Here is a 27,723-nt window from a genome sequence, read left to right as displayed (position 1 = left end):
CTGTGATGTCAGCAGCTGGGTGTCAGCATGTGCTCCCATAATGCCCCACTCCATCCACCCCCTGCTCCCATGAAACCCTGCTCCTCTCCATCTTCCCATGTTGCTCTTCTCCATCCTGTGCTCCAATGATGCCCTGCTGTCCCACAGTCTCCCACAGTGCTCTGGAGGGCAATCTCAACGTATACCTCCCTCCTGTCATTTAGAAAGAAATGGTTCACATTTATAACAAAAATTCAAACAGAAGGGAAGTGAGTGTCACTGCCCAACCCATTGCAAGGCATGCTGGCACAGCAGGGAATTACACAGTGGAGAAAAAGGAGAACACGTCCCTAATGTCACCCACTCTGACGCTTCCATAGATTTCTATGCAGTATCCCTATGGAACTCTGAAGCCATTTCTGACAACCCTGTCTCAGCAGTAACACTTCCCCCTCCCCTGGGAACCAAGGACCTAACAATTGCCCATGCACGTACTGAAATGTGGGGAACTTTCCATCAGCTCCCTGAGTACTTGTGAATGTTCTCCAAATAGAGCTCAGTTATTGAATAGGGGCAAGATAACCCTTAGGTGTTGACTCAGTTAACAACTACACATGCACATACTACTTGATGTTTTGACTCAGTCCCTGGGGAAGGGGCAAAGTGACCCTCAGATGTTTCATGGGAAATCGTGCTCCAGGTCAGTGATCTTTTTTTTTTTTTTTTTTTTTTTTTTTTTTTTGGTTTTTCGAGACAGAGTTTCTCTGTGGCTTTGGAGCCTGTCCTGGAACTAGCTCTGTAGACCAGACCAGGCTGGCCTCGAACTCAGAGATTCGCCTGCCTTTGCCTCCCGAGTGCTGGGATTAAAGGTGTGTGCCACCACCGCCCGGCTTCAGGTCAGTGATATTAAGAGCATTGGGAGGTAGAGGTGGGAGATCAGAGGCTCATGGACATTAATGACCACAGTTTTAAACCAGCAGAGGTATAAAAGATACTGACTTAAATAGAAAAGGGGAGGGGGCAGAAAGCATCAAGAGGGGTAATAGATTAATATACTGTAGTAAAAATATGCTTTCTTATTAATCATTTATATTCAATATTGATTCTGAAGACATTTGTTTCATATCCATAACCTGTTATTTACTTGTTTTGATGACAATACACTTCAATATAAAAATGTATTCCATCCAAGCTAGGTATGATGGCATGTGTTTTTAATCCCAGCACTCAGGAAGCACAAGCAGGCAGGTCAATAAGTTCGAGGCTAGTATGGTCTATACACTAAGTTTCTGGATTGCAATGGCTATCTATGTAGGGGCCCTATCTCAAACAAAAGAACACTGCAAACATGACATCTACTGCATGCTTGTTCTTATATCTTGCATCTCTTTCTTCTCCACTTTCAATGCTGAAGTGACTTTACAAGAAAAAAAAGTACCACTAGGCTTAATATAAGAGAACTGTGTATTTAAGAAAGCACACTTTTCTAGATAAGAAATCTACAGTTTCCTTTTGTGAGGGAGGTGAAGAGAAATGCTGGGTATTGAACATAGGCATGGGCATTGGGCATGTTAGACACATGTTCTACTACTGAGCTACACCTACAGCCATATTTTATGTTTTTTTTTTTTTGGCTTTCTTAAAAAGAAATGCTTTGTATCTAATACATGTAGATAGAGATACATATTTTACACAAGCCCAATGAAGCAATATAATGTACAGCCATGAAGAAAACATGCAGATAGAATACATATTTTACACAAGCTCAAACAAGTGTACATTACACAATATACAGCCATGAAGAAAACACGTAGATAGAAGTAAATACACATTTTACACAAGCTCAAACAAGTACATATTATATAATATACAGCCATGAAGCAAATGAAGTAAAGTGCATAAGCAACATGATTCTCAAGATATGTTCAAGATACACTATTTGTTAGCTATTGATATTAGTAAAGAAATGTGCCAAAACTCCCTTTGCCATTCCACTTAAACTGGTTTCCCATAATTTCAATAAACATCTCCTGGGACATTATGTTGTCATCAGCTTGTACAATTCCAAGTTCGCTCAATCGTTTCTTCATCCGGCCTTTTTGCATGGAAGTAGCAAGTAGTTCATTTATAATTTCACAGTTTCCCTTAGCTTGTTCAGAAAAGTTAGCTGTGGCAGAAAGCTCCATTTTGCTAGTCACACACTGAAGCATTTCTTCCAGATCTAATCCTTCAGTGGCACCCACCTCTCTATTTCTCTCTGTTGTATTGTCTGAGGAAACAAATTATAAAGTTGTTAAATATATAGTCTAAAGCAACAAGGGGATATTTCTAACACAAGCTGTTAGACTCAAGTATTTTCTGCCAAGAGTTTATAACAGGATTTTACTAATTCTTTACTATAAGAATCTCAATGAATTTTCTTGCAAAGGTTCATGACACTAATAGGGTCACCAATTTTAAACTTCATTTATCTTCTTCATCCTAGAATTTTAGTCACTGGACAGACATTTTCCTGGACATTTATTATCAGCTAAGCTCTGCACTGGGAGCTATGATGCAAAGAATACTATAATAGTGCTGCTTTTCTTAAATGAACTCTCAATCCACCATCTAATTAACTGACTTCATGATTCCCATCCTCAAGAGGGTACTCTTATGATTATTAAATGAGAAAAAGATTTTGTATTATCACCAAGCAATACAATTAAGGCTTTTAAAGTTTTTTTTGTTTTTGCTTTTTCTTATTTGCTTGTGTGTGTGTTTTCCCCCTTGCTAGTTGCTGAAGAGAAACTCAGAAATAGGATTTTTCCACCAGAGCTTTCAACGTGCTATTCAACATACATCTCAATTTTACCCTGAGTGGGAAGGATCCTGAACATTGACAAGGCCTATTCTTTAAACTGTCTCAAAATTTCTATTGCCAGCCGGGCGGTGGTGGTGCACACCTTTAATCCCAGCACTCGGGAGGCAGAGGCATGTGGATCTCTGTGAGTTCGAGGCCAGCCTGGTCTACAGAGCTAGTTCCAGGACAGGAACCAAAAAGCTATGGAGAAACCCTGTCTCGAAAAATCAAAAAAAAAAAAAAAATTCCATTGCCACACCAATACTTTATATTTCTTTATGGCTGATATTTAAAAGTGATTTATATCAGCCGGGCTGTGGTGGCGCACGCCTTTAATCCCAGCACTCGGGAGGCAGAAGACAGGCGGATCTCTGTGAGTTCGAGACCAGCCTGGTCTACAAAGGGAGTTCCAGAACAGGCTCCAAAACTACAGAGAAACCCTGTCTCGAAAAACAAAAAAAAAAACAAAAAACAAAACAAAAAAAAAAAAAGTGATTTATATCAATGGCTTGAAATTCACAGATTTCCACTGCATTCACCATTACTGCCAGGAACAATGGTGACCGGGAGTTACTTTTATCCATGAAAAGTAAATATAAACTCCAATACACTCCAGGCAAAAGCAACCTTCAACCTGGAAAATTCTCTTCCAGCTTTTATCCTTCACAAATACCTACAGAAGCCACCTTGTTTTACACGCTTACAAGAAGACAAAGATAAGGGACATCCACTGAACCACACCAAAGTTCTGAATAAACAGATCAACAAGTCAAATTTGAAAGTTTCTTTCATGCTTAGTTTCTATAATGGCTTCACCAAGCTCTTACATCTCTATGAACAAGCATAGTCAATGGTTTTTTTGTTTGCTTGTTTTCAAAAGTGATCTTTGACTCTCCATAGCTAAGTATGACTTTGGGCTTCGATCTTCTCTCCCAAGTGTTGGGACCGAACCTACAATAAGTACATTTACATATTTTAATCAAATTACTAAACATAGCATACCATCAGTTTCATCGTGGGCATTTTCCTGTAGATCACAGAAAATCGTAGGCTTCACCAAAACAACACCATAGCCTTCATTGTTGTGTATAATGTTATTTATCATTGAAATTTTGGGAATATCATAATGCTCATCAAGGAAGTCCTGTGACATTGAAAACAAATAGGTTAAGGAACTGGCATATTAAACACGTTTCATAAATTCTCTACCTTTCCCCCACACTATTTCTAAAAATGAAAGTACAAAAGCTATGCTTATTAGTAAGTTGTAGCAGTTAGTTCAAAGTAATTGCTGCTGTCATTTCTGCAGATCTAAAGATAACATAAGATTATTGGAAAACCCTTTTCTTTTTTCCCAGTTTTTCAAAATAGAGTTTCTCTATGTAGTCTTGGCTATATTGGAACTCACTCTGTAGAACTGGCTGGCCGCAAACTTAAGAGATTTGTCTGCCTCTGCCTCCCGGGTGCTAGGATTAAGGTATGCACCACCACCACCCCAGGTATCAGAAGACTTTTAATTACTATTAGTTTTCTTAAAATTTATGTACTGTTTATACTTTACAAGACAAAATAACATAACACAACATGAGAAGTAAATACACATAACATTTTAGGTAAAATCATTCTCACTTAGAAAAAATGCTTCAGTCAATACCCACCTTAATGAGGATCCCTTCCTTGCAATGATGGATTCCATTGTCAGTCAGGGTACACTTACTCCCAGGATATATTTCTATAGCAGCACCCTATAAAATATGAGGCACCCACTTTAAAAAGTCAAGAGTAGGGGCTGGAGAGATGGCTCAACAGTTAGGAGCACTTCTGCTCATCCAAAGGACCCAGAGTTTAATTCCTAGCACCCATATGGTGGCTCACAACCATATTTAAGAACAGTCACATACATACAAATAAATATTTAAAAAGACACAACCATAAAGGTTTATTACTATCACTTCTCTTAGCCTTTCAAATGTCATAAATGCAAAATAAAAAAGCTTTAAAGATAACTTTTATTAGGTCTTTTACATTTATTTATTTTGTGGATGTATATAAGTTTACACACACGTGTGTGTACACATGCTATGGTGTACCTGTGGAAATCAGAAGATAATTTATAGGAGTTGGTTCTCCCTTCTTCCATTTTGGTTCTTAGGGACCAAATTCAGTTTTTCAAGTTTTTTGCTGGTCTTTATTAGGCAGTTCTATTCCATATCGCTATCAAGCAATATTGGGGCACCAAGCAATACTCCAACGATAAGCAATTATTGATAACTAATCACTTTCAAAAGTTACATTTATGGAACTGAAAAAAATGGTTTGTTTACTAAAGTGCCTGAAACACAAGCATGAAATGTTTGGATCCCAAACAGACACATAAAAAACCAGGCACAACAGTGTGAACCTGCAATTCCAGTGCTAGGAGGACAGACAGGAGAATCACTGGATTTCACTGTCATTCAGACTGAGCTCCAGATTCAGTGAGAGACTCTACCTCAAAAATTAAAGTGATAGAGGAAGACTAGCAATATGAACTTGTCATATATATGAAGGCCTATGCACATGTGAGTACAGATGCCCAGAGTCCACAAAAAGGGTGTCAGATCCTCTGGAGTAGTAGTTACAAATGGGAGTTAGTCTGCTGACATGGGTGTTGGAAACTGAACCTGGGACCTCTTAGTCACCAAGCCACCTCTCTAGTCCCACGAGGATATAATCTTAAGGGTCTATCCTTCTTAAGGTTATCATAGGGACAGGTAGATAATCATTTTCCCTCCCAGTGCCTTGTTTATAAAATGCTATAGAGGCCTTATGTTTAATAACCACCCAAATTTTAGATGACTAGATTATTAATGTCTGAATTTCCTTGAAGAAATAGATTTACAACTTAGTATCTTATTTGTTTGATTTATTTTGAACTTAAACACCATAACTACTTCTTCCTAAAGACAAAGCAATACCTTGGCACCATATACATCTGAGTTCTTCATGAAAAGTTCTGCTGATGTGCGTACTGTGACTCCTGTAGTTTCACATTGCAGTACGCAGTTTTCCAGTGTGGTCTTGCCATGATGAATGACTGTAACAAAAATATAAATTCAACTACTTTAAGTGATATACCAATATCACAAACAGTTTACAGTTAACATTAGATGTTGTGATTTATAAAGATATCTCTTGACTTCCCAAACACTTTTGATGCACTTTGCAGTCAAGTTAATAATATGTGCTAATATCATTTAAGTCTATGTACTTAACCTATCCTGTTGTGTAGTCAGCCTATTTACAATTAATCTGCTGTCTTGGTCACTGTTCCAGTGCTCTATCATGAGCAAGGTAACTCTTTTAAGAGAAATAAGAGAAAGCATTTAATCAGGGGTTTGCTTAGCAGTTTTGGAGGGTTAGTATATTATTACAATGAGAAGCATGGTGGCAGAGAGGGAGGCACGGTGCTAGAGAAGTAGATGTGATTTTTACATCCTGATCAGGCAGAAAGCAGGCCTGACGTGGGCTTTTGAAACTTTAGGGCCCACTACCAATAACATACCTTCAAGACCATACCTTCTAGCCCTTCCCAACAGACCACCAACTGGGAAGCATGGTTCAAATAGCCAATGGGGGCCATTCTCATTCAAACTATCATACTGACCTTTAAGAGAACAGTGTAACCAACTTTACTTGCCCTGAACTTCCCAAGCAATCAGCTTTTACAATTTAAGCTACTGCATTAATGCATAGCTTTAAGTTACGTATTATTTCAGGTCTCTGATCGTATAATGTATGTGTTTATGTATATGTCATGGCAATACTGGCTGAAAGCAGCCAACAGGTTGACATCAACCTTAAAGCAAAATCCACCATAATTTTTCAAGCAAGATGTGGATAAAAACAGGTTTAAACTATAGGCAGTTATAAAAAATAAAGTTTAAATTCTAAGAGCATTATGGTCTCTTAGGAGTTCTAAATGTAAACAATTAGTCCACACCCTTTCCTGAAGCTGACAGGCTTCCTGCTGAGAATAAACTCAAAATCACCATGTTACTGCTACTGATTTAGATTACTTTTTCTTTTTTTTAGTTTTGCTTTTCAGTGCCTACTCTCAATAATCAAGCACATGTGCCATGATATTAAGAAAAAAAACAGTAAGTAAAAGAGGTAAACAGCTATAAAGATGGAATAATTTTTATTCAATAAGGATTCTATTTAAAAGATAAACAACTGGATGCTCCCAGAAGGGAAAACCAGAAAGTTTATCAGGGTTATGATGAAGGTTAAGATGGCTGATGTTTCCAAAATGGAATGCAAAAGCAGGAAGATTGTACAATCTGTGAGGGTTTAGACCATAATCATACAATAAGATATTTTTCAAAGTAACATTTAAATTTTGTTACACATGTTACAAACTCATAAAATATGGAGCAGTACCTGTTTTGAGTTATTTTCTAAAAACTAAAGGCAATATTTTTAATAATAAATGACTGGCTCAGTGGTTAAAGAACTTGCTAAGTATGAGGACCTAAGTTTATATGCCCAGAACCAGGTAAAGCCAGGCACAGTAATGCACACAGGTAATCTCAGCGATCCTATAGTAAGATGAGAAGTAGACACAAGAGAATCCCCAAAAGATCCCAGGCCAGCTACCCTGGTATAAACATCAGTTAACAATAAAGAGATCCTGCCTCTGATAAGGTGGAAGATGATGACTTGGTGTGGGAAGTCCTGCATGTGTCGCTCTTACTGGTTAATGAACAAAGCTGTCTCGGCCAGTGGATTATTAAAATAGAGAAGGATGAAAATTCCAAGCAGAGAGAGGGGAAAAGAAGGCGAAGTTAGTGAGAAGCCATGTAGCTGTCAAAGGAGACAGACATCCAGGTAAATAATGAGCCTTGTGGTAAAATAAAAAATAGAAATGGGTTAATTTAAGATATAAGAACTAGCTAGAAATATGCACAAGCTAATGGGCCAAGCAGTGTTTTAATTCATACAGTTTATGTGTGGTTATGTGTCTGGCTGGCTGGAAAACGAATGAGCAGCCTCCGTCTAAAATGACTGACACATAAGGTTGGTTTCTGACTGCCCTGCCCCAGTCACAGAATGGTAGGTACCCACATTCTCCCTCTCTCTCTCTCTCTCTCTCTCTCTCTCTCTCTCTCTCTCTCACACACACACACACACACACACACGAACAACTTGATCTAAGAAATGCAAAAGCGCATATTCATTATAAAAATGTATATAATATTCTTTTATTATTACTAATACATATATATTAATGAACAGCTTTGTTGGGTACCTTCGAAAAAGAAAAGGACCGTGAAAACAGGTGAATGCATACCCCATAAAACAAATACTAGAGCAATGTCTTGGTCTTTTTGGTGTGTCTATAACAAAATTCCTCACACACGTCTAGTATCTGTAAACTCAGAACACAATGGTATCTGATAAGAGCTCCCCAGATATGTTACAACGTAGAGAGGCACAAAAGAAAAGGAACTGCATGTAGAAGGGGCACATGTACCAGCAACAAAGAGTACAGAGGTAGCATGTTCATTCTTATAAGAACATACTCCAGGGAAACTAATCTGATCCTATAAGGATAGAATCTAAAAATCTAATTATCTACTACTACGAAACATGTAAAGGGTTCTATCACTTTAACACTGTTATCCTAGTATTAGATGTAGTAAGGCATGTTTATAAACTCAGGGTTCAGGAGGCTGAGGCAGGATTGCCATTTGCCATGATGGCTAGGTTCAGAGTGATAGCCTGTCTCAAAAACCAAACCAAATCACCACAACAAAACACTAATAGAAAAGAAATAAATAAGTTTTCAAGAATAAACTGAGTTATTTCTCACTATGAGGATCCCTAAATCATCATGACTATGAACATGAAGTATTAACCAGCCAATATGTAAGTGGTATTAAATTTTATCTTCCATGAAAACTTTTCTCTCAAAGCTCAAAACAAATAATACACCAAATATCCAGATACTTACTTAAGATTCCTTCTACAGAATCATGCTGAATAAATTTTATGCTTGAAATTTTAACATTCATACCCATGCAATCCACGAAAGTATCTCCTTTGCCCCTCTTTTCTATGACAATGTCATCTGGTAGACCATATCCTAAGGAAGAGAGTAAAACACTTAAGAAAAGTTAAGAGAACTGTCTACATACAAAAAAATTAAGATGATCTAAATGTCTAACAGCCAAATGGACAATGAAAATAAAGTACATATGCATAATGGAATTCCATATGGCCAAAAACAATATGAAATTTGCAGGAAAATGAGTGGAACTGGAAAGTATTACACTGAGTAACCTAGGCCCAGAAATGGAAACTCTTATTTTCTTTCTTGTATATAGTTTCTAAATTTAGATTTTTTAAAAATATTTATTTATTTATTATGTATACAATATTCTGTCTGTGTGTATGACTGCAGGCCAGAAGAGGGCACCAGACCTCATACAGATGGTTGTGAGCCACCATGTGGTTGCTGGGAATTGAACTCAGGACCTTTGGAAGAGCAGGCAATGCTCTTAACCTCTGAGCCATCTCTCCAGCCCCTAGATTTTATTTTTAAAAAGTAAAACTCCCTATAGACACTAGCAAGATGCCATGGACAGAGGAAGCACCAAGGGAGGAGGTACTAAAAGCAGTGACATGAAAGTGGGGGGTAGGTTCGGGTAGGGATATGGGGATACTGGGAAGACAGGAAAAATGGAAACAAAACTAAGGAAGTAATAAAAGCTATATAGAAATAGTACTTTATAAAGTAAAAAAAAATACTTTAAAGAATTTAAATTAAAAGCAAGTTTGAAAAAGAATTTAAATTAAAAGCAAGTTTGAAAGGGAAGTACCCTCGTGTATGTATAATGCTCACAGAAGTTATAAGCTTTTAAACAAGAGCCTAGTACCAGAAGTGGTGAACTGCCCTATGACCTGTTGACCAGAAATGTCTCAGAAGTCCCATTGTCACTCCTCATAGTCACTCACCAGAACTTGAGTGTAACACCCTTTTGTTAAAGGACACAGAAAATGATATGGACTGTGCAGAGGTGGCTAGGGTTCACAGTATCAGGGGGCGCTATCCAGACTGTTAAGGGGAAAATCTTATCAACAGTCTCCCCCATTTGTAGAATATGCATGCAATAACACACACTGGCCAGACAGAATATGCTCACTAATACAATGGCAGAATGACTATCTTGGCAATAGCTAACTGCTTTGTGAATGGATGCAGGGTTTGCTTCTCCTGATAGATTACATAGCTGGTTCTATAAACCTAGCCAAATTCCTATGGCTGAGAAGCTCATGGGCCCAAAGGAAGAGCATGCTACCCCTGTCTCCATATATGAACATGCTGTCAAACTGCTTTCTAAATGTGATGTTATCCTTTGCAAAGAGGAAGACACATATCTGGTCACACTGTTAAGAATACACGACAGCTAAGTGACATTTATATCAACCTCTGCTGCAACAACTGTCATCCAAGGATTAGGGAACAGGGCACTAAATAATTTAAGAATCAGAAGATTGGAAAGAGTATCATGAACTGCTGCCATTCACATAAGGCATGGCCACTGTAACCATGAACAAACAGCATTTTTGTATATTTATACAAGACTGAACTGTTCAGTTTTTTTTTTTTTTTTTTTTTTTTAGGGATTCTCAATATCATGTGTTCTTTTATTCCTCTGAAGCTGACTGTCATATGCCAAGGCTTTAACACATTGAGGAGTCACTGAAAGTTTCTTTCCAGAATTATTTCTTTCAATCATTTCATGTCTTCTAGAATGTTGACAATGTTCTTTACTATTATGTTCTTCCCAAATGTATCCTATAGTAGTGAGGTTCTTGTAGGTCTCCAGCATCACATCTTTGTAGAGATTCTTCTGGGAAGGATCCAGCAAATTCCACTCTTCCTCAGTGAAGTTGATATGCACATCATCATAAGTCACTGCCTTCATGTTGTGGTTCCCCAGATCGCCAAATCTCTCAGTTCATCATCTCCCTGGAGTAGCAACTTCACCACAGCACAGGACACAACTGGTCTGAACTGTTCAGGTTTCTATATTGGATAGACGAAACTTCATTCCTTCCTGAGGAGCTAATGACTGGCAATGATTGCTGAAGAGGAAGGGCTTATCATTTTCTGTAATGTTGTAGCCATTAGGGTACTACGTAGGAAGCAGAAATAGCTCAGATGGAAAAGAAGAGATGATAAGAGGCAAGAGAGGATGAATAAAGTCATATCAGAACATATATATATGAATCTGTCAAACAAGGAAAATAAATAAGTAATATGTGTGTGTGTGTGTGTGTGTGTGTGTGTGTGTGTTTGTGTGTGTATGTTTTAAAAGAGTCCTAGTAAAGCCAAGGGACTAATGAGTTTTTTTTTTTTTTTTTTAAATCACCATTTACAGAAAACAACATGGTACTGGTGAGTAAGATCCAGATACAAACTCATGGAGCAACGGTCACTTGATTTTTGGCAAAGGTGCCCAAACTATTCATTGTAAAAAAAACAGTTTCTTTAACAAGTGTGCCTGGAAAAAGTACACACATATAGAGGAATGGAAGTAGATGTTTATTGCTCACCCTGGACAGAAAAAAAATTATAAATGGATTAAAGGTCTAAACATAACACCTAAGACTCTGAAAGTGTTAGAGGAATAAATACGGGAAACTCCAAGAACTATGCATAGGTAAGGATTCCATGTATTCAAGGAAATAAGATTAACAAACAATAACTTTGCCCTCATGAAATTAAAAAGCTTCCATACAGCAAAGGGTCCCGTTAATTAAAGGAAAATGTACCCTTCAAAATGGGAGAAAATATTTTTCAGCTATACATTAAAAAGATAATATATATCTACTCAAAAGATATTTTATATATATACACATATATATACATACACTCAAAATACTAAAACAAAACAAGCAACTCAATGAAAAAGCAGACCATGAAACTAAAAAGAGAATGTTCAAAGAAGAGTTTCAAATGTCCAGTAAATATCTTTAAAAGTATTTAATATTCTTAGCCATTAGGGAAATGTAAATTAAAAACAACCCTGAGATTTTATCTCACCATAGTTAGAAAGACCATTATTAAGAAAACGAATGACAACAAATGCGGGTGAAGATGTGGAAAGAGAAATTCTTATTCACTATTAGTGGGAATGTAATATGCACTATGGAAATCAGTATGAGAGTTTCTCAAGATGCTAAAAACACCTAACATATGATCCTGCTATATCCACCCCCAGACATACACTTAAAGAACTTTTCAAACCTTCTAGAGATACTTGTTCATCCATATTTATTGCTGTTCCATTTATAATGGAAAAAAATAGACTAGATATCTATCTACTGATAATGGATAATGAAATTGTGATACATATATACAATACACATACTGTGGCACATATATAAAAAGACATGAAATTATAAAGTTCACAGGTAAATGGAAGCAGAAAATATTAAGTGAGATAATCCAGACTCCAGAAAGACAAACACCTCATTTTCTCTCTTATATGTGTATCTTAGCTTTTAATTTTTCTATATTTGTATTTAGATGGAAGGGATGTATGTATATGTCACAAAAGGATGGGTGTGAGAAGTAACAGAACACATGTGATATTAAAGTAGAAGGGGAGTACTAGGGATCCAAGGGTTAAAACACGAACAGGGAAGCAGGAGATAGTGACAGGCAGAGATTGTGGCAAGAGTAAGTGAAAACCAAACATGTATGAACGTCATAAGGAAACCCACTACTTTGTAAGATATTTAATAAGTTTACACACATACACACACACTCTTTTGTTCTAGAAATATATTTCCATTCTATAAACTATCAATCTTCTGGAACCTAGACTTTATGAACACCCATGATTGAAACTGTTTAAACATTGGGTTAATTTCTTACATGATTTAAATATCCTTAATGTGTCAAAGCACCTCACTTGAAATCAGATGGGTTGAATTATGGATTTAATCAAGATCACCAATTTACAGTTACTTACTATGAGTGAAAGTTTGGTTATGATCTTCCATACTCACCTTCCAACTCAATGGAGTCAGCTATGGAGCAAGCGCCATGAACCACATAATGACCGGGACAAATAATGACGGTGTCACCCTCGTGGCAGGCATTTATAGCAGATAAAAGATCACTATGAAACTAGAAAACAACACATTATAAATATACATTTCCCAAAATCACTTGGGTTACTTCAAGCACCTTCATGTCTCATTTTCAAATGAATCCGAACTTTGTTTTTATTTATCTTTTCAATAGTGCATTTAGCTCAGTGTGCACCTCTGCATTGCCATCACTGAAAAAGAACAGTGCTTTACTATTTGGATCTCACAGAAAACCAACTCCAGAAACTTCGTGAAAACACTTTGTAGAATTGATGAACACTTGGAATTAATCAAAAGCAGTTACTTAGAGCAATCATTTTTTTTTTTTTTTTTTTTACCTGAATTTCTGTTTCTTCTCTGCAAGACTCCTCACAAAACCTGTCCCTGAATAGAGACCGCAGCAGACCTGTCTTCATGGTGGAGGAAACCACATGGGTGACCTTCTGGCCGTCTTGACGAGCACCCTTGGCTTGGATATTAGAATTCTTCTGATAACCAAAAACATATCTTAAAAAACAAACAAACAAAAACAAAACAAAAAAACAAGAGCCATCAGTTCTCACTCAGATAGCTAGTAAGATGATATGCTAAATAATTAAAAACAATAAGACACATACCTCAACAAAGGATTCTCAATGAGTTTTAGCTTCTGTTTCAACTGTTCAATCTCTGAATACAAATTTAACCCTTCCACCATGGAGATATTTTCTTGCTCAGAATCAGAACTGCAATTTGACAAACTGCTTCTCAGATTTAAAAATTTCCTATAACTCTCTTCACATTGAGACAACAGATTATGGTAGTCAACAATCAGTCCTGAAGGAACTCGATCTTCAAGTATATCATAATACCTGAAAGATTAAAAGCAAATTGAAATCCATTCCCTTTTCTAATACATTTTCCTATCATTAGGATTTGATTTACTCCTCCAAAACTCAGCTTATTTACCATTATTTTTAGCACTCTCTTTGTCTGCAAGTCACCATTCTTAGGTCACTTCTTACTTTTTTATTCTTCCTCTTTAGTTAACCTATATCTAAAGATAATCTGCAAATCCACTTTCCAAACAACAAACCAGGGACCATCACTGATTGATGTGTCAGATCGAACTGTGAAAACCAAGTTCAAGTTTTAAAGAAAGTCTCTTAGCATTTCTGCAACCATGTTAATTAGCACATTTCTTATTATATGGATACTTTGAAGTCTGGAAATAATACACCAACAGTTGTATATCAGCTCCCTATGTTTTTGCATAGCATATTTTGAATTAGAAAGGCAAAACACACATAATATAAAATCAAAACAATATGGTTTGATTACTTTTAAATGTTGCCTATTGGACAGCTCTTCTATAAGCACAGGAAACTTTTCCCATGCACTGCCAACATTTCTATCATACCATTTTCTCCATCAAGTGTCATAGTTTCTCCTCCATAACAACAACAACAAATTAACTCTTGGGTTCTCAATACCATAATAAATAATCATTGTTAGTACATGCAAGAGTGTCAAATCAGAACATTTTTTTTCTTCAGGTAAAGATCAAATATGCCAGATACATATGATATTTATCTATAACTAATTTCTCATCTATTAAAATTAACCATTGCTGCTTAAGAACAACCAGAACAAACTTAGAAAATATTCAGTCTCTTAACAATATCTAGGATTCATAATTCTAGCTCAGTTCAATCTTATTCAGTGAACTGAATACACAGTATTAAGGGTCCCAAACGGCTAGGTGTCGAGATGCAGGGGGAGAAATGAGAAATACAGGAGACAGATTGTTGGAACCAGGAGGTCTTTCATAAGCTGATAACTTATTTCAAAAAAGTTTATTAAAAAGTAGAGCATCTTATACACTGTTTGCAAGGGGCCAAATGGCCAAGGACAGCAGAGAACTAAATTAGATAATGTTGACAAAGAAAACAGAGACTTCCTCTACAACCTTTACAGATACCGATAACCAAAGCCCTTCAGAGGGGAAAGCCAGGTTTCCAGGAGCCAAAATCGTAACTCCTTCAAGGCCCTGGCATCAGTCCTATATTGGAATCTTGCCAAGTTTACCCCTAGGTAAGGACACAGAACTAGAGTTCCCTGTTCCCTTTTTCTTTTCATTGCGGCCTCTGAGGAAGTCTTGGAGCAGCCTACATCCCAACAATTCAGATTTACAAGCTTTTAATATGGAATTCTTAAAACTCTATTTTTAAGTTAAATTTAGTTCAAAAACAGCCAGGCATGGTGGCATAGGCTATTATCACAATACTAGTGGGACTGAGGTAGGACAAGCACAAGTTCAAAGCCAAATTGGGTCATATCTATCTCAAAACGAACGAACAAACAAAATCAAAAAAAGTCAAACTACAAGTGTACACGCCCTTAATCCCAGCACTCAGGAGGCAGAGGCAGGCAGATCTCTGTGAGTTCGGGGCCAGCCTGGTCTACAAGAGCTAGCTCCAGGACAGGCTCCAAAGCTACATACGGAGAAACCCTGTCTCGAAAAACCAAAACCCCGAAACCAAAACAAACAAAAAAGTGTACATGTATACACACACAATGCAGGTGTCTGTTTTCCCACAATGCTTTTTTAATAACTTGGCATGATTACATTATTGGTGCAACAGAAGCTCCTGTGTGTGTGTGTGTATGTGTCTATCACATCAGTAATAAATACTTACAATCTCAATCGAGGTTCAACACATCTGACAAAATAATCATACTCATCCTCCTCTTCTTCATCCCAACTCCTCCAAATGTTTTTGTAGAAAAACCTGAAAAGAAGCTTAATATTAATCAAATTCAACTGCTGGTTCAAAAGGGAGGTGCTGTGGTTTGAATATGAGATGTCTCCCATAGGCTCAAGTGGGTTAACACTTGGTTCTTAGCAGGTGGCAATGTTTGGGAAGGTTTGGACATGTTTAGATCGAGTCTTGTTGAAAGAAAGATGGGGCACAAGGCTTTAAGGTTTTAGCATGGCTATACTTTCAGTTATTTCTCTGCTTCCATCATGCCTATACAAGGTTTGGGGATGGCATCATACTGCTGCTACCTTCCTTACTATGATGGGCTATGCCTATGAACAGCAAGCTAAAAGAAACCCTTTTCCAACTAAGTTGCTTTTGTTGGGGTACTGTGTCTTAACCAAAAGGTATAAAATCTTAGTTTTATATGTCTTAAAGATTTTTATGTCTTAACAGCTGGAATCATGAAAAGGTGAGAGATAAACAGGAAATCAAAGCAATCCTACCTGCCAACAAATCAAGTAAACATTATTTTCTAAGATATGTCAATTTTGGATATTTGCTACAGTTGACATTCATGAGTCACATAAAATAAAGACCCTCAAATAAGTTTCTCTACAATATTGTAATATTGCTGTTAGGGTGATTTGTTTCTGTGTCTGTTTTTTTTTTTTTTAAAGTGGGGCTAGGTTTTGTCTGTTTAGCTTTTTGAGACACAATTGTGTACTATAGTCCAAGCTGGCTTTGAACCCTTAATCCCCCGTCTCATGAGTGCTGATAGTATAGGTGTGTGTCAACATTACATTGCAACACAACTATCTGCTGACCATCAGTAACTTGATAGATGGCAGTGTCATTTGTTTAGGTAGTAAAGAAAGAAATTGGGGTTTAAATAAAAGTTGTTTTAAATGTATTTCAGGTGAAATGCTGATTTGGCCTCTAAATGAGTAATGTCCCGTGGGTACATCAATGTAATATTTCCTTCTTTCAGAGACAAGGGATAAGATATAACAACAGATATAAATCTAGTACTTACTGGTAAGATCTATTGCTTTTATTAAAGCAGTGAATGTGATGATATAGAGATATAAAATAAAGCATTAAATCCCAACCACGACTACACATTAGAGTCCCCGGTATACTTTCAAGACTTATATTTCCTAGTTGGGTGGTGGTGTATGTCTTTAGTCCTAGTACTTGGGAGGCAGAAGCAAGTAGATCTCTGTGAATTTGAGGCCAACCTGGTCTACATACTAAGTTCCAAGTTAGCAAGGTTTACATAGTGAGTCTATCTCAAAAACAAAACAACAAAAACTTAATCTAAATCAATAAATCAGAATCTCAGAAGGGAAAGAAAGATCTATATTTTCTTTAAAACTCCCCAGATGTGTTAACATATTATAGAAAAATTTCAAACATATATGATAAAAGAAAACACAGACAATATGAACAGCAAGTTCAAAAATGATCAATTCAGGTAATCCCCCCCGCTTCTACCCAAGTCACTTACTTATCCATCTTCTCTCCTAAATCATGTTCACACTGGATTTCTAAATCTCAGACATACTATTAGTTCATTTTGAGCATGTATCTTTAAAGCACTTCTGCTTTTAAAGCATGTAAGCTTTAAATCCCTTACATGCAAACTCCCAATTTCACATATTCTTTCATATTCCCTTGTAATATGTTGGTCAAATGCCTCCTACTTTCTCTACTTGGTAAATATATTTAAATTTTTTATCTAGCTCAAATATTACCCATACTAACACAGTACTAGATACATATGCATCAGTCACTGTGCATCTCTTCTAGTGTTTACTCTTTCAAAGCAGAAAACTAGAATAGGCCTCACACAGGACTCACACATCAGCCTCCTTAGATGCTCAAGTCCTAGATGCTCTTTCTCAGTTTCTGTCCTGTCCTATGAATGCCCCGCTCTAGTGCAAGCACATATGTTTGCTTCTCCTGACCATGCTTCTTAACTGACCTCCCTATTCCATCTCCCTGCTTTTGTTTTACAGAAACAATGAATACTTTTCAGTGTTCTCCCACTGGTCTCTTATAGAAATAACTGACTGACAAACTTGTACCTTCTGATCTACAAAAATATCCACTCTGGTTTCTCCTAGCACTGTGTTCTGAACATCTTAATCTCACTGACATCCTGTACCTGTCCTGCTTCCCTAGCTAACGTTTCAGATTCAAGTTCATAGGTCTTTCTCTAAGAAACAACCATGGACAGTCATCTCAACACAGTAATTCTTTTAGTACTCACTGTCATTTCCAGTCATGTATATAAAAGTCTAGGTGCTAATCACTTTTTGGGGGTCTTGCTTTGTTTGATAAGGTCAATCTCAGCATAGTAAGTCTGGGTGTTAGGGAGGACTCAGTAAAATCAGTTTAAACCACTAAAGGAATCAAAAGTACAAAGTACCTTTTTAAACTATGAAACACAAAACAATATGACTGATATCACATTACCTAATCTTCCAGTTCCTAGCTAATTTTATCATTCTTAATATCTTTTCAAATGTATATTTCTTTGGAATTTTATTTGTCAAAGATAATTTGTTTAGACAACTAAGACTTACTACCATACCAAAATATACCATACCTATTTTCTCACCTTTCATTTTTTTTTCTGTCCTATTACATTCAAAATTTACCAACCACAAGCCTTAGCATTCATGACTTAAAAGCCAGTTGTGGAATATTCCTTTACACTGTGCAAAAATATGTTACTGTGATTGGTTTACTGAAAAGTTAAAGGGCCAACAGCTACACAGGATTTTCGGGGCAGAGAGAAGACTGGAAATAAAAAAAAAGGGGGGGGGGACGCCAGCCAGACTCAGAAAAAGCAGGACACGTGGGGTGTAAAGTAACAAGCCATGAGCCATGTGGTAGCACATAACTGAATAGGAATGAGTATTTAAGTTATAAGAGCAGGTTACAAACAAGCTCGAGCTATTAGCTGAGCTTTCATAATTAATTGTGTATTTAGGAGCTGGCTGGCAGGACAGAGAAATATTCCCTACAGAAGGGAGTTTCTAAATTCATAAAATTAAGAATCCTTTATATTTTGTCAACACTTGAAGAATCTGAATGATAACCAAGAATTCCATGCACATTTTTCAACTTTTCAATGAGTTAGAAGTGATAAGGTATATTAAAATTTCTGTTTAATTTTTAAAAGACTTTCCCAGGGCGTGGATGTGTGGCTCAGGGGTGAAAACATTTCCTAGGAGTCATAAGGACTCAGGTTTAAGTATTATGACAGAAAAGGGCCAGAATTATTTCACTTAAGTTATAGTTCTGACCACAGGGTCACTTCAACATTCCTTTCTACCTGACATGCTCAATCGCAAGTGCCATCTGGTGACATTCACGTGAGTCATCAGACACCACCCACAACTCCTGCAGAGGCAGCTGAAACTCCTTCAGGTCCAGAAGCTCCTTCACATTCGCCAAGGTAAAAGTGCTCAATTTGGATTCATAGACGCATGGCTCTGCGAGTCTCACTACTGCCTTCAAAGCTGAAAAGTCCACATTTGTAACCTGAAATTCAAAGTAATGTTATTCATTTTAATACCCAGAAATCAAAATTGAAACACACGTATAAAATACTCTTTATAACCTAGTTTTTTTGTTTTTTGAGACAAGTTTTTCTCTGTAGCTTTGGAGCCTGTCTTGGAACTAACTCTTGTAGACCAGGCTGGTCTTGAACTCACAGAGATCCGCTTGCTTCTGCCTCCTGAGTGCTGGGATTAAAGACGCGCACCACCACCGCCAGGCTTCATCTACTTTTTATTGTATGAAATGGGCTAAAATGCCTTTTAAGAATAAAGAAAACAGAACTGGTTCTTAGCCTCAGCCTAAAATCAAGGTGAAAAATAAACAAGAAGATTTCTGGGTAAGATGGCAGAAAAGAAACTGCTTCTCTGAGACACAGTGAAAAAAAGTCTCAGAATGTTAAAAAACAGAATATCTCAAAGAGAAAGACGAACAGCACTATAGACTAAAACAGCAGTGATAGGAAAGCAGAAAAGTACTGAGAAAAAGGTGAATCGAGTTCTTTAGCAAGCTGGAGGGGAAACAGAAGCCTCCTCCTCCAAAAGGTAAGTAAGGTGGGTACCAGTAGAAGAGAATGAAGAATTCTACCTCAGAACAAGCCAACAGTTTTCACAAGCCTTAAAGCCAGCTGTGAGTTTTGGTGAAGCAGTGATTCCTCTGGAATTCTACTCTATTACTCTGTATGACTTGGAGACCAGAGGCCAGGCACCATGTTACTTATCTGAAACTGAGCTAAAAATCAGGGACCTCAGTATGAAGAACAATAATGGAAGCTTGAATTTAACATATGCCACAAGCCCAGATGGTAGACAATTCTGGGTGCTAGCTGCAGAGAGATGGGTCAGATGCTGAAAAGTAGAAAAATGCTGGAGTAAAGTGCAGAGAAAAGTAGCCCTAGTCTCAGCTGTCAAAAGTAGAAGTTATCAACTGAGAATAACTCACTACCCTAAGTCTGAATTCAACAGGGCAATCAACCTCCAGAATCACACATCTGTCATTCGCTGCTATAAACTACAGCTCCATCCCTTCACCAGTGTGATTCACAGTATCTGTATCTATCTATCTATCTATCTATCTATCTATCTATCTATCTATCATCTACCTATCATCTATCTATCTATCTATCTATCTATCTATCTATCTATCTATCTAATCTATCTATCTATGGTTTTTAAGACAGGGTTTCTCTGTGCAACTGCCTGGCTGTCCTGGAATTCTCTCTATAGACCAGGCTGGTGTTGATCTCAGAGATCCACCTACCTTTGCCTCCCGAGGGATTAAAGTGTGTACCACTGCGGCCTGGCTGTGATTAATATTTAAAACTTTTAATGTACAGACAGGCTGAACCTATTCAACAGTTCAGTGCAGCAGCTGTTTCTTACACTCCTAATGCATTGGAGAGATAACTACCAAGTATCCACCTCATGGGTATAAACTGGGAAACACCAGGAGGCTGACAGAATCTGCACAGCCCACTGGTGACAAAAGGCAAACTTCTAAATTAAAAACCGCTGTGGTGAACATCAGAACCCTGTCAAATACAGGCCCAACACCAGCATAAGCCACAGGAGATAAAAGTACACAAGACCAGTGACTTTCTACCTCTCCCACCCTGTGCATATTAGTTTCCAGTTTTACTATTATTATTTATCCCTTATATTTTACTGTGCCTCAGCCTTTTGTCTTTAGTATAGTATCAGCTGTATTTTTATTTCACTATATTTTTAAAAATGGTTTTATTACTCCCCTTCGGACATTCAGGTGTTTGTGAACCTTTTTCATTAAAGGGTAATCTATTTCCCTCTTTTTGGGGTCTTATACCCCCTTCCCTCCCTTTTCTTTGGCAATACAGTTTTAGTAGTATTTACTGGTTTTGCTTTAAAAATAAATTTTAATTTTTATTCCTCTTCATGTATTTAGATAATTTTGAACATTCTTATCCCTGGAAGTAAAAACAAACAAACCTTCTTTTTTCCTCGTTTTCATGTTTTCTAATTTCTTGCTCTTTCTTCTCCTCTCTTAACACTTTTCACCTCCCTTCTTCTTTTCATTTACTTAACCATGCTTCTTTTCTATTTTTTCCTTTTCCCAGTCTCTTTCTTTTACCTCATTAACTTACTATATACACATTTATCCTAAATAATTTTTAACTTCAAAGCACATTCTACATAAGTTTTCCCAGTTTCTCCTTATGGTCAGCAGTGATGTATTAGTGGGCTTTAATCAATTTTAAATGTATTTCTATATCTTCTACAGTTCAGTGTTGAGACATCATAATTGTGTTCTCCTGACTGAGTGGCATTGGAAACTAAAACTTCAAGAGGAAGCTGTCCATGTAATATCTCCAAATAAAATAAAGATACTTACTAAACCAACAGATGTGAAAGTTCATCACAAAATGCACAAATAATTGGAAAAGAGTAACAAGATACTTCCAATAACACAACTTTTCAACTGCTAAGTTCAGACACTGAAATATTTAAAATGTCAGATGAAGATGTCAAAAGTTCACTGGTATAAGTATATATTTTATACAACTGTGGTCAAGAATCTAGAGAGATTGGCAAGGCTCAGCAGATAAAGGTGCTTGCTGCCAAGCCTGACTACCTGATTTTGATGCCCTGAATCTACAAGGTGTAAGGAGAGAAGTGATTTTCACAAGCTATGCTCCAACTTCCAGATGCACCACACAATGAATGAATTTAAAAATATATGAGTAAGGAAAGAGATCATGAAAAGATCTGAATGGTATAAAACAAAGAGGTTAAAGGAATACATGTGATAAGAAAGGAGAAGCTGGAACGAAGGGGGAAGGAGGGAACCATGTGGAAGGGGTGGGTGGGGAGGACAACAGATGAGAACAAAGTAAGCCACACATGTATGAGGATGCCATTATTATGAAAACTATCACATATAACCTTAAAATGATCAATGATTCCAAAGAAGATTAAAAACAAACAGATTAATTCAACTCAGGACCTGGAGAACAAAAGCAGAAAACACAGAGGAAAGCGTAGCAAAATGTCTTCATAAGAGAATTCACCTTACCTCAACAAGCACCTCAAACACATTAGTGTGCCAGACGGCCCACCATCCAGATGGTTCAAGGACCTTTTCCAAGAAGTTCACTGTGAATTCCTTTACCTCAGACGCCTTACAGTCAGCTACAAATTCAGAATTAGAAGAACGAGAAGTAAATAAATTGACTTGAATCCATTTTCTCAGAACAACTGACAATCTGAGGACAATCTACTTATAAAATAAAGCTATATAAAGACAAATACTCACCTAAAATGTAATCTTGATAGGCTCTGAATCTCTCATAAAACAAAAGTTCATTTGTTGGGATAATCTGTGGAAAAATAATTTTTCCTTCTGGCATCAGAGTTTTTACAGCAGCACCTGGCTTAACATGACAGCTCTGATCACTGCATGGATCTGCATCCTGGAGTAAACCTAAAACAACATAACAAACAAACTCAACTATTTAGTTATTAGATAGTGTTCCTAATTGCAAGTCTATTTAGATAATCCAAAGAAAATAAAAATAAGGATTTTTGAGGATGAATACTCTACAAAACCTTTCATGATCAGTAATATCACTAGTTATTGAAGCTTAAACATCTTGAAATGTAAATTATACTTCAAACAACCAGTTAGAAAATTTCAGATATTTTTGTGACTATCTGTGATGATTTTGGAAGCCATACAAGTTCTTTTTCAAAGGTAATGTTTTGATTTTCAAAGATATATTTTTTTCCTTGTATGTGTGTAAGCCTGTCTGTGGGGGTGAATGTATAAGGCCAGAGGTATTAGAACGCCCTGTACCTGGAGTTACAAGCAATTGTAAGTCACTCAGTGTGGGTGCTGGGAATCAAACTTATGTTACCCACTGCAAAAACAGTACACTAAGCTCAGCAGTTAAAAACACGTACTCTTACAGAGGCCCAGAGTTCTATTCCCAGCACCCATGTGGCAGCTCATAGGAAACCCAATGCCCTCTTCTGGCCTATGCAAGCTGTTGTATGTGTGTGGTACAGATGAACCCGCACAAGCACACATACATTCACAAGAAAATCTTATATTAATTTCTAAAAAAAAAAAAACAGTAATAAAAAAGGAACTACATTCCTATACTCCTTCTCAAAAGATATGTTGAGACCTCTATTTTCTATGAGTCTGTCAGTGGCCCCTCAAAAAAACAGAATGAGATTCTTAAGATTGCATAAGATTTACTTGATTTACAACTAGATAGATTTCTAATTTCAGTGACTCTGTGTATGGCAAGAAGCAGAAAATGCAAACTACCTTAGACATGAGCTGGTGTAATTGAATTTCATAAGCTATGATTGGATACTAGCATATCTACTTCTATGTAATAAAGATTTTTTTGTAAGCAAAGTGATTACTAAATAAATAATGCCAATGGTAGCTCTTAAGGCTGGCAGAGTGCTTTCCTGAGGTCTCAGTGAAGGTATGTGAAACTTTTACTAGACTTTCTTTCCTTGCTTTCCTTTATTTCCTACATCTGTTTTCTCCTTTTCATTTCCTTGTCTGTGAGGCCATCAGAATTATTGATTAAAGTATACCCAAAGATCATTTCTTACTGTGATTGTTATAATGAGAAAGGTCCCCATAGACTCATATCTGAATGCTTGGTTCATAGTCGGAGGTCCATTTAGGAAGGATTAGGAGGTGTGGCACTGTTGGATGAGGTGTGTCATTGGGGGCAGGTTTTGAGGTCTGGTCTCATTCTCTCTCTCACTCTCGCTCTATATTTAATAAATGTGGAGAGAGAGTAGGCAGCCATGTCTTGTTCCTGATTTTCCACTTTAGATGGTTCTCCATTCACAGCTTTTAAGTTCTATAAAGAACATTATTCCATAGCTGAACAAGATAAATTTCTAAAGCACATGATTATTGAGCTGAAGACTGTAAAGTCAACGTTGTTGGTTGCAGATTTCCAAAGGAATATTTTATACTGAATAAAAGAAAACCCTACTCATTACAAATTTTTGTAATCTGTTAAGAATCAATGCCACAGCTCCATCTGATGAACAAGATAACTGTTTTGTGTTATGTGATGTTTTCACATATGAACTGTTAGAGAAGAGCTTTAGAAACAGATACTGAAAATATCTGCATATTTTAAGCAGTGAAGAACTGTCCAGAAACATTTTTATCTTTCGAAACAGGGCCAAGCTTTTAACATTTGATTTCCAGAAACTGTAAACAACAGTGAATTACTACATATATTACATTAAAAAAATCTTGCTAATTTATAGTGCTGTGCTGTCAGAAGACAAAAAACACACTTAAAAACCACCCGAGATAAAAACACAGCACCACTAAATCAACCCAAATACAGAGAATGTGACTAATTCTGTATGATTAACTATTTGGAATTTGGAAAGTCATGGGAATAAGTTAAAGTTCAAAGACTATCAAGGCCTGCTAGACCATGACAGATCTTAATAGGAAGAACATCTTATGATATGCATTTTATGAAAACCAAATGGAATACATGAATTACTGGGAAAGTTTATGTGCACATGATGTATGTACACACATGATCTAGTGCTCCTCAAAGTAAAGCCAGAACTTTAGATTTCTATTATTGGTCAATTTCATTCAAAGACATTCCAATGAAGATATTATGGCTGCCATGTTGAGTTCAACTACAAAAGCAAATTTAAAAGCTCACATAGAAGAAGCTAAACACTGTTTCCTAAAAGAAAGACAAGAAATCAAACAGAGTATTATTTTCCTACCTATGAAAATGACAATCCTGTGTACACTATCCAACAGTTAGGGTGACCTGACAGCCGAAGGGGGAAAAAAAAATGAAAACCATCCTATCAACACAGAAACACAATTACCACTTGGGAAGGGAAAAGAGAGTTTATTCTGGAGCAAAATATAAGTACTGTCTTAGTTAAGGTTATTATTGTTGTCATGAAATAGCATGACCAAAAGCAACTTGGAGAAGAAAGAGTTTATTTCACTCATAGTTCCTTATAATAACCCATCATCAAATGCAGTGAGGGTAGGACCTCAAGCAAGGTAGAAACTTGGAGGCAGGAGTTGATGCAGAGACCATGGAGGGGTACTGCTTACTGGCTTGATCAGCATGGCTTGCTCAGTCTGCTTAGAAATCCAGGACCACCAGCCCAGGGATGGCACCATCCATAAATGACTGACTCTCCCTGTCAATCACTAACTAAGAAAATGCCCTGCAGATGGATCTTATGGAGGCATTTTCTCAATTGAGGTTCAGTCCTTTCGGATAACTCTAGCTTGAATAAAGTTAACATAAAATTAGCCAGCATACCCAGAAACACAGTTTTAGGTTAAGCCAAATTCTACCTTCTGTGTGGAAGCAGTTTTGTTAAGCTTTTTTTTTATAGTAACAGAACAAACAACAACAAAAAGTCATAAATCAAGACATTTTCAAATACTTTGGTGGAAACAAGAGTCAAGTTATTGGTAGGCATAGAACTCTCAAGTGTAAATGACAAATTCTGATAGCATTCTTAGCCCTTTGGTAGAAACTAGTCAATGCATTCAAAATGCTGTAAAGCTGCACCTGCTAGTCATAGGATGTTAGGTCTGACTTATCTGTTAATGATGGATATTAGATCTGACATAGAGGTGGGCAAGGAGTGACTATTTGAAGTAGCCCAAGATAAACTACAATTAGGGGACACAACTTCTCTACATCACTAAGATCAATCAGCCTTTGCACACATAGCTTCTTTCCAGGAGTTCTCATTTATATCACTGTACGCATATCTAAATTGCACACTTGAAGAGCAAAGCAGTGATATGAACTGATACAATTGCTACTACAGGAGTGCCTGAGTAACTACTAAAGAAACTGTTACAGAAACTATTTCTTATGTTTTTCTCATATGTGATAGATACAAAAGATCAGCTTAAATGTAAATAACAGCCAAGTACTGGTCCTTGATGCAGTCATTTCAAATATTTTCAACAAATATAATAAAGTCGCCGGTTGAAGGCATTTGTTTTTATATTTAAATTAAAAAAATGATTAAAACCAGAAGGACTGTTTTTTACCACCTCACACAGCTTCATTACATGGTGAGAATACTATGATCTACTCTAGTCTTGCTGTCCTTTAAGTAGCTTTTGGCAGACATCTCTCAATGATGATCTTTTCCTGTCTCTCCTGCTCCTACCACCAATGTGGTGGAATCACAGGTACCCATCATCACCCCTGGCTTGTAGGTTCAACTTTCTTATATTCCATATACAACGTAAAAATTTAGTTCCTTACAGTGCTTTAAAGCTGACTCTTCATATTATTGCATTTTCACATCAGAACTACTGGGGGCAAACTGTACGTAAACAACTTTAGCTGGTCATAAAGCAGGTTAGTAGCAGAATTAAATCACACCTCTTTCTCCCTTTAACAGAAATGATTCTAGTACACATATAACTGAACATGTTAATATAAATAAGCTTTAAGAAATTAAAGGGGGGAGGTGAAAAAAAGAAATTAAAAGGGCCAGGTATAGTATTGTAGGCCTTTAACCCCACCCAGTACTTGGGAAGCAGAGGCTGGTGGAACTCTGAGTTCGAGGCTGACCTGTATTGTAGGTCACCCAGGGCTACGTAGAGACCCTGCCTCGAAACAAAACAAAACAAAAACAAACAAACAAACAAAACAAAACAAAAACAGGAATTGTGGATGTAGCTCAGTGGTAGAGTGCTTTTCTAGCATATGCAAGGACTTAAATTGGCAAATAAAAATCAAGTTGGAAATAGGATCTCCAAGGTCAGGAACAAAGAAGTTAAGGGTGAGAAAAACTGGGTTATTTCTATTACTGGACTCGACTCCAGTTCAGCTCTGCAGACTGCAGGCGAGCCATCTGTCTTCAGTATTAAGGATAGATACTTCCGTCAGAGTTCAAGCTTGTTTTTCAAAAAGGAGAATGTATAAGATAGACCTTGGCTCAACAAATAAAGTGAGCACAAAGTTTCATGTGTCCTTTCCACTTGTGGATTCCAATTCCCTCTACTCTCCGGACTGAGTCAAGAGGTCGCGAGTGGGCGCGGGCTGGCACAGCTCCCCACGCGGACGGCCGGCCGCCCGCAGCCGTGGAGGCAGTCCTCCGACGCGGGCTGAAGTGCTCACCTTCCTGCCGGGACGCCGGATCCTCCTCGGCCGCCAAGTCGGGGCTCGCGGGAACCATGGCTTCAGGATCCAGTAGCGCACCACTCTTCCGCAGTTCTCCAGCCATTTCAAATGTACGCGGGCGGCGGCCGCGAACCCGAACGCGATGACGCAATCGCCAACGCTGGTTCGTTCGACAGAGGAGCCTCTCGGCTTCCAGCAACGCCCCTGAGAGTGCTTCAGCGCCACCTCGGGGATTGGCGGACTGTTCTGGGTCAAGTTCTTAGGTATCTGGTTTATCC

The 27,723-nt window shown here is 37.4% G+C and overlaps 2 protein-coding genes across 3 annotated transcripts; both read right to left on the bottom strand.

Moving 5' to 3' along the window:
- Positions 1–1,425: 1,425 nt before the first annotated feature.
- On the bottom strand, positions 1,426–27,560 carry Shcbp1 (SHC binding and spindle associated 1). Of its 2 annotated transcripts, none has more exons than XM_041673848.1 (13): positions 27,443–27,560; positions 22,570–22,737; positions 22,330–22,445; positions 19,058–19,266; positions 15,649–15,741; positions 13,588–13,821; positions 13,309–13,477; positions 12,887–13,007; positions 8,817–8,948; positions 5,779–5,897; positions 4,480–4,566; positions 3,824–3,965; positions 1,426–2,248 (listed from the first exon to the last, which is right to left on the bottom strand). In XM_041673848.1, exons 1-13 carry the CDS (start codon positions 27,546–27,548, stop codon positions 1,935–1,937), a joined length of 2,010 nt encoding a protein of 669 aa, XP_041529782.1. In that variant the 5' UTR covers positions 27,549–27,560; the 3' UTR covers positions 1,426–1,934. The 2 variants fall into 2 exon arrangements, with proteins under 2 accessions (XP_041529782.1, XP_041529783.1); XM_041673849.1 differs by having other exon boundaries at positions 8,880–8,948.
- Positions 10,486–10,994, bottom strand: LOC121462136 (zinc finger protein 120-like). Its single transcript, XM_041673552.1, has one exon. The coding sequence runs from the start codon at positions 10,792–10,794 to the stop codon at positions 10,486–10,488; it is 309 nt and encodes a 102-aa protein (XP_041529486.1). The 5' UTR covers positions 10,795–10,994.
- Positions 27,561–27,723: the final 163 nt, after the last annotated feature.

The sequence above is a fragment of the Microtus oregoni genome, unplaced genomic scaffold, assembly GCF_018167655.1.
Source record: "Microtus oregoni isolate MIOR12 unplaced genomic scaffold, Mior012 000024F_ref0000369, whole genome shotgun sequence".
Classification (NCBI taxonomy): domain Eukaryota; kingdom Metazoa; phylum Chordata; class Mammalia; order Rodentia; family Cricetidae; genus Microtus; species Microtus oregoni.
This window is presented reverse-complemented; position numbering and strand designations above follow the sequence as displayed.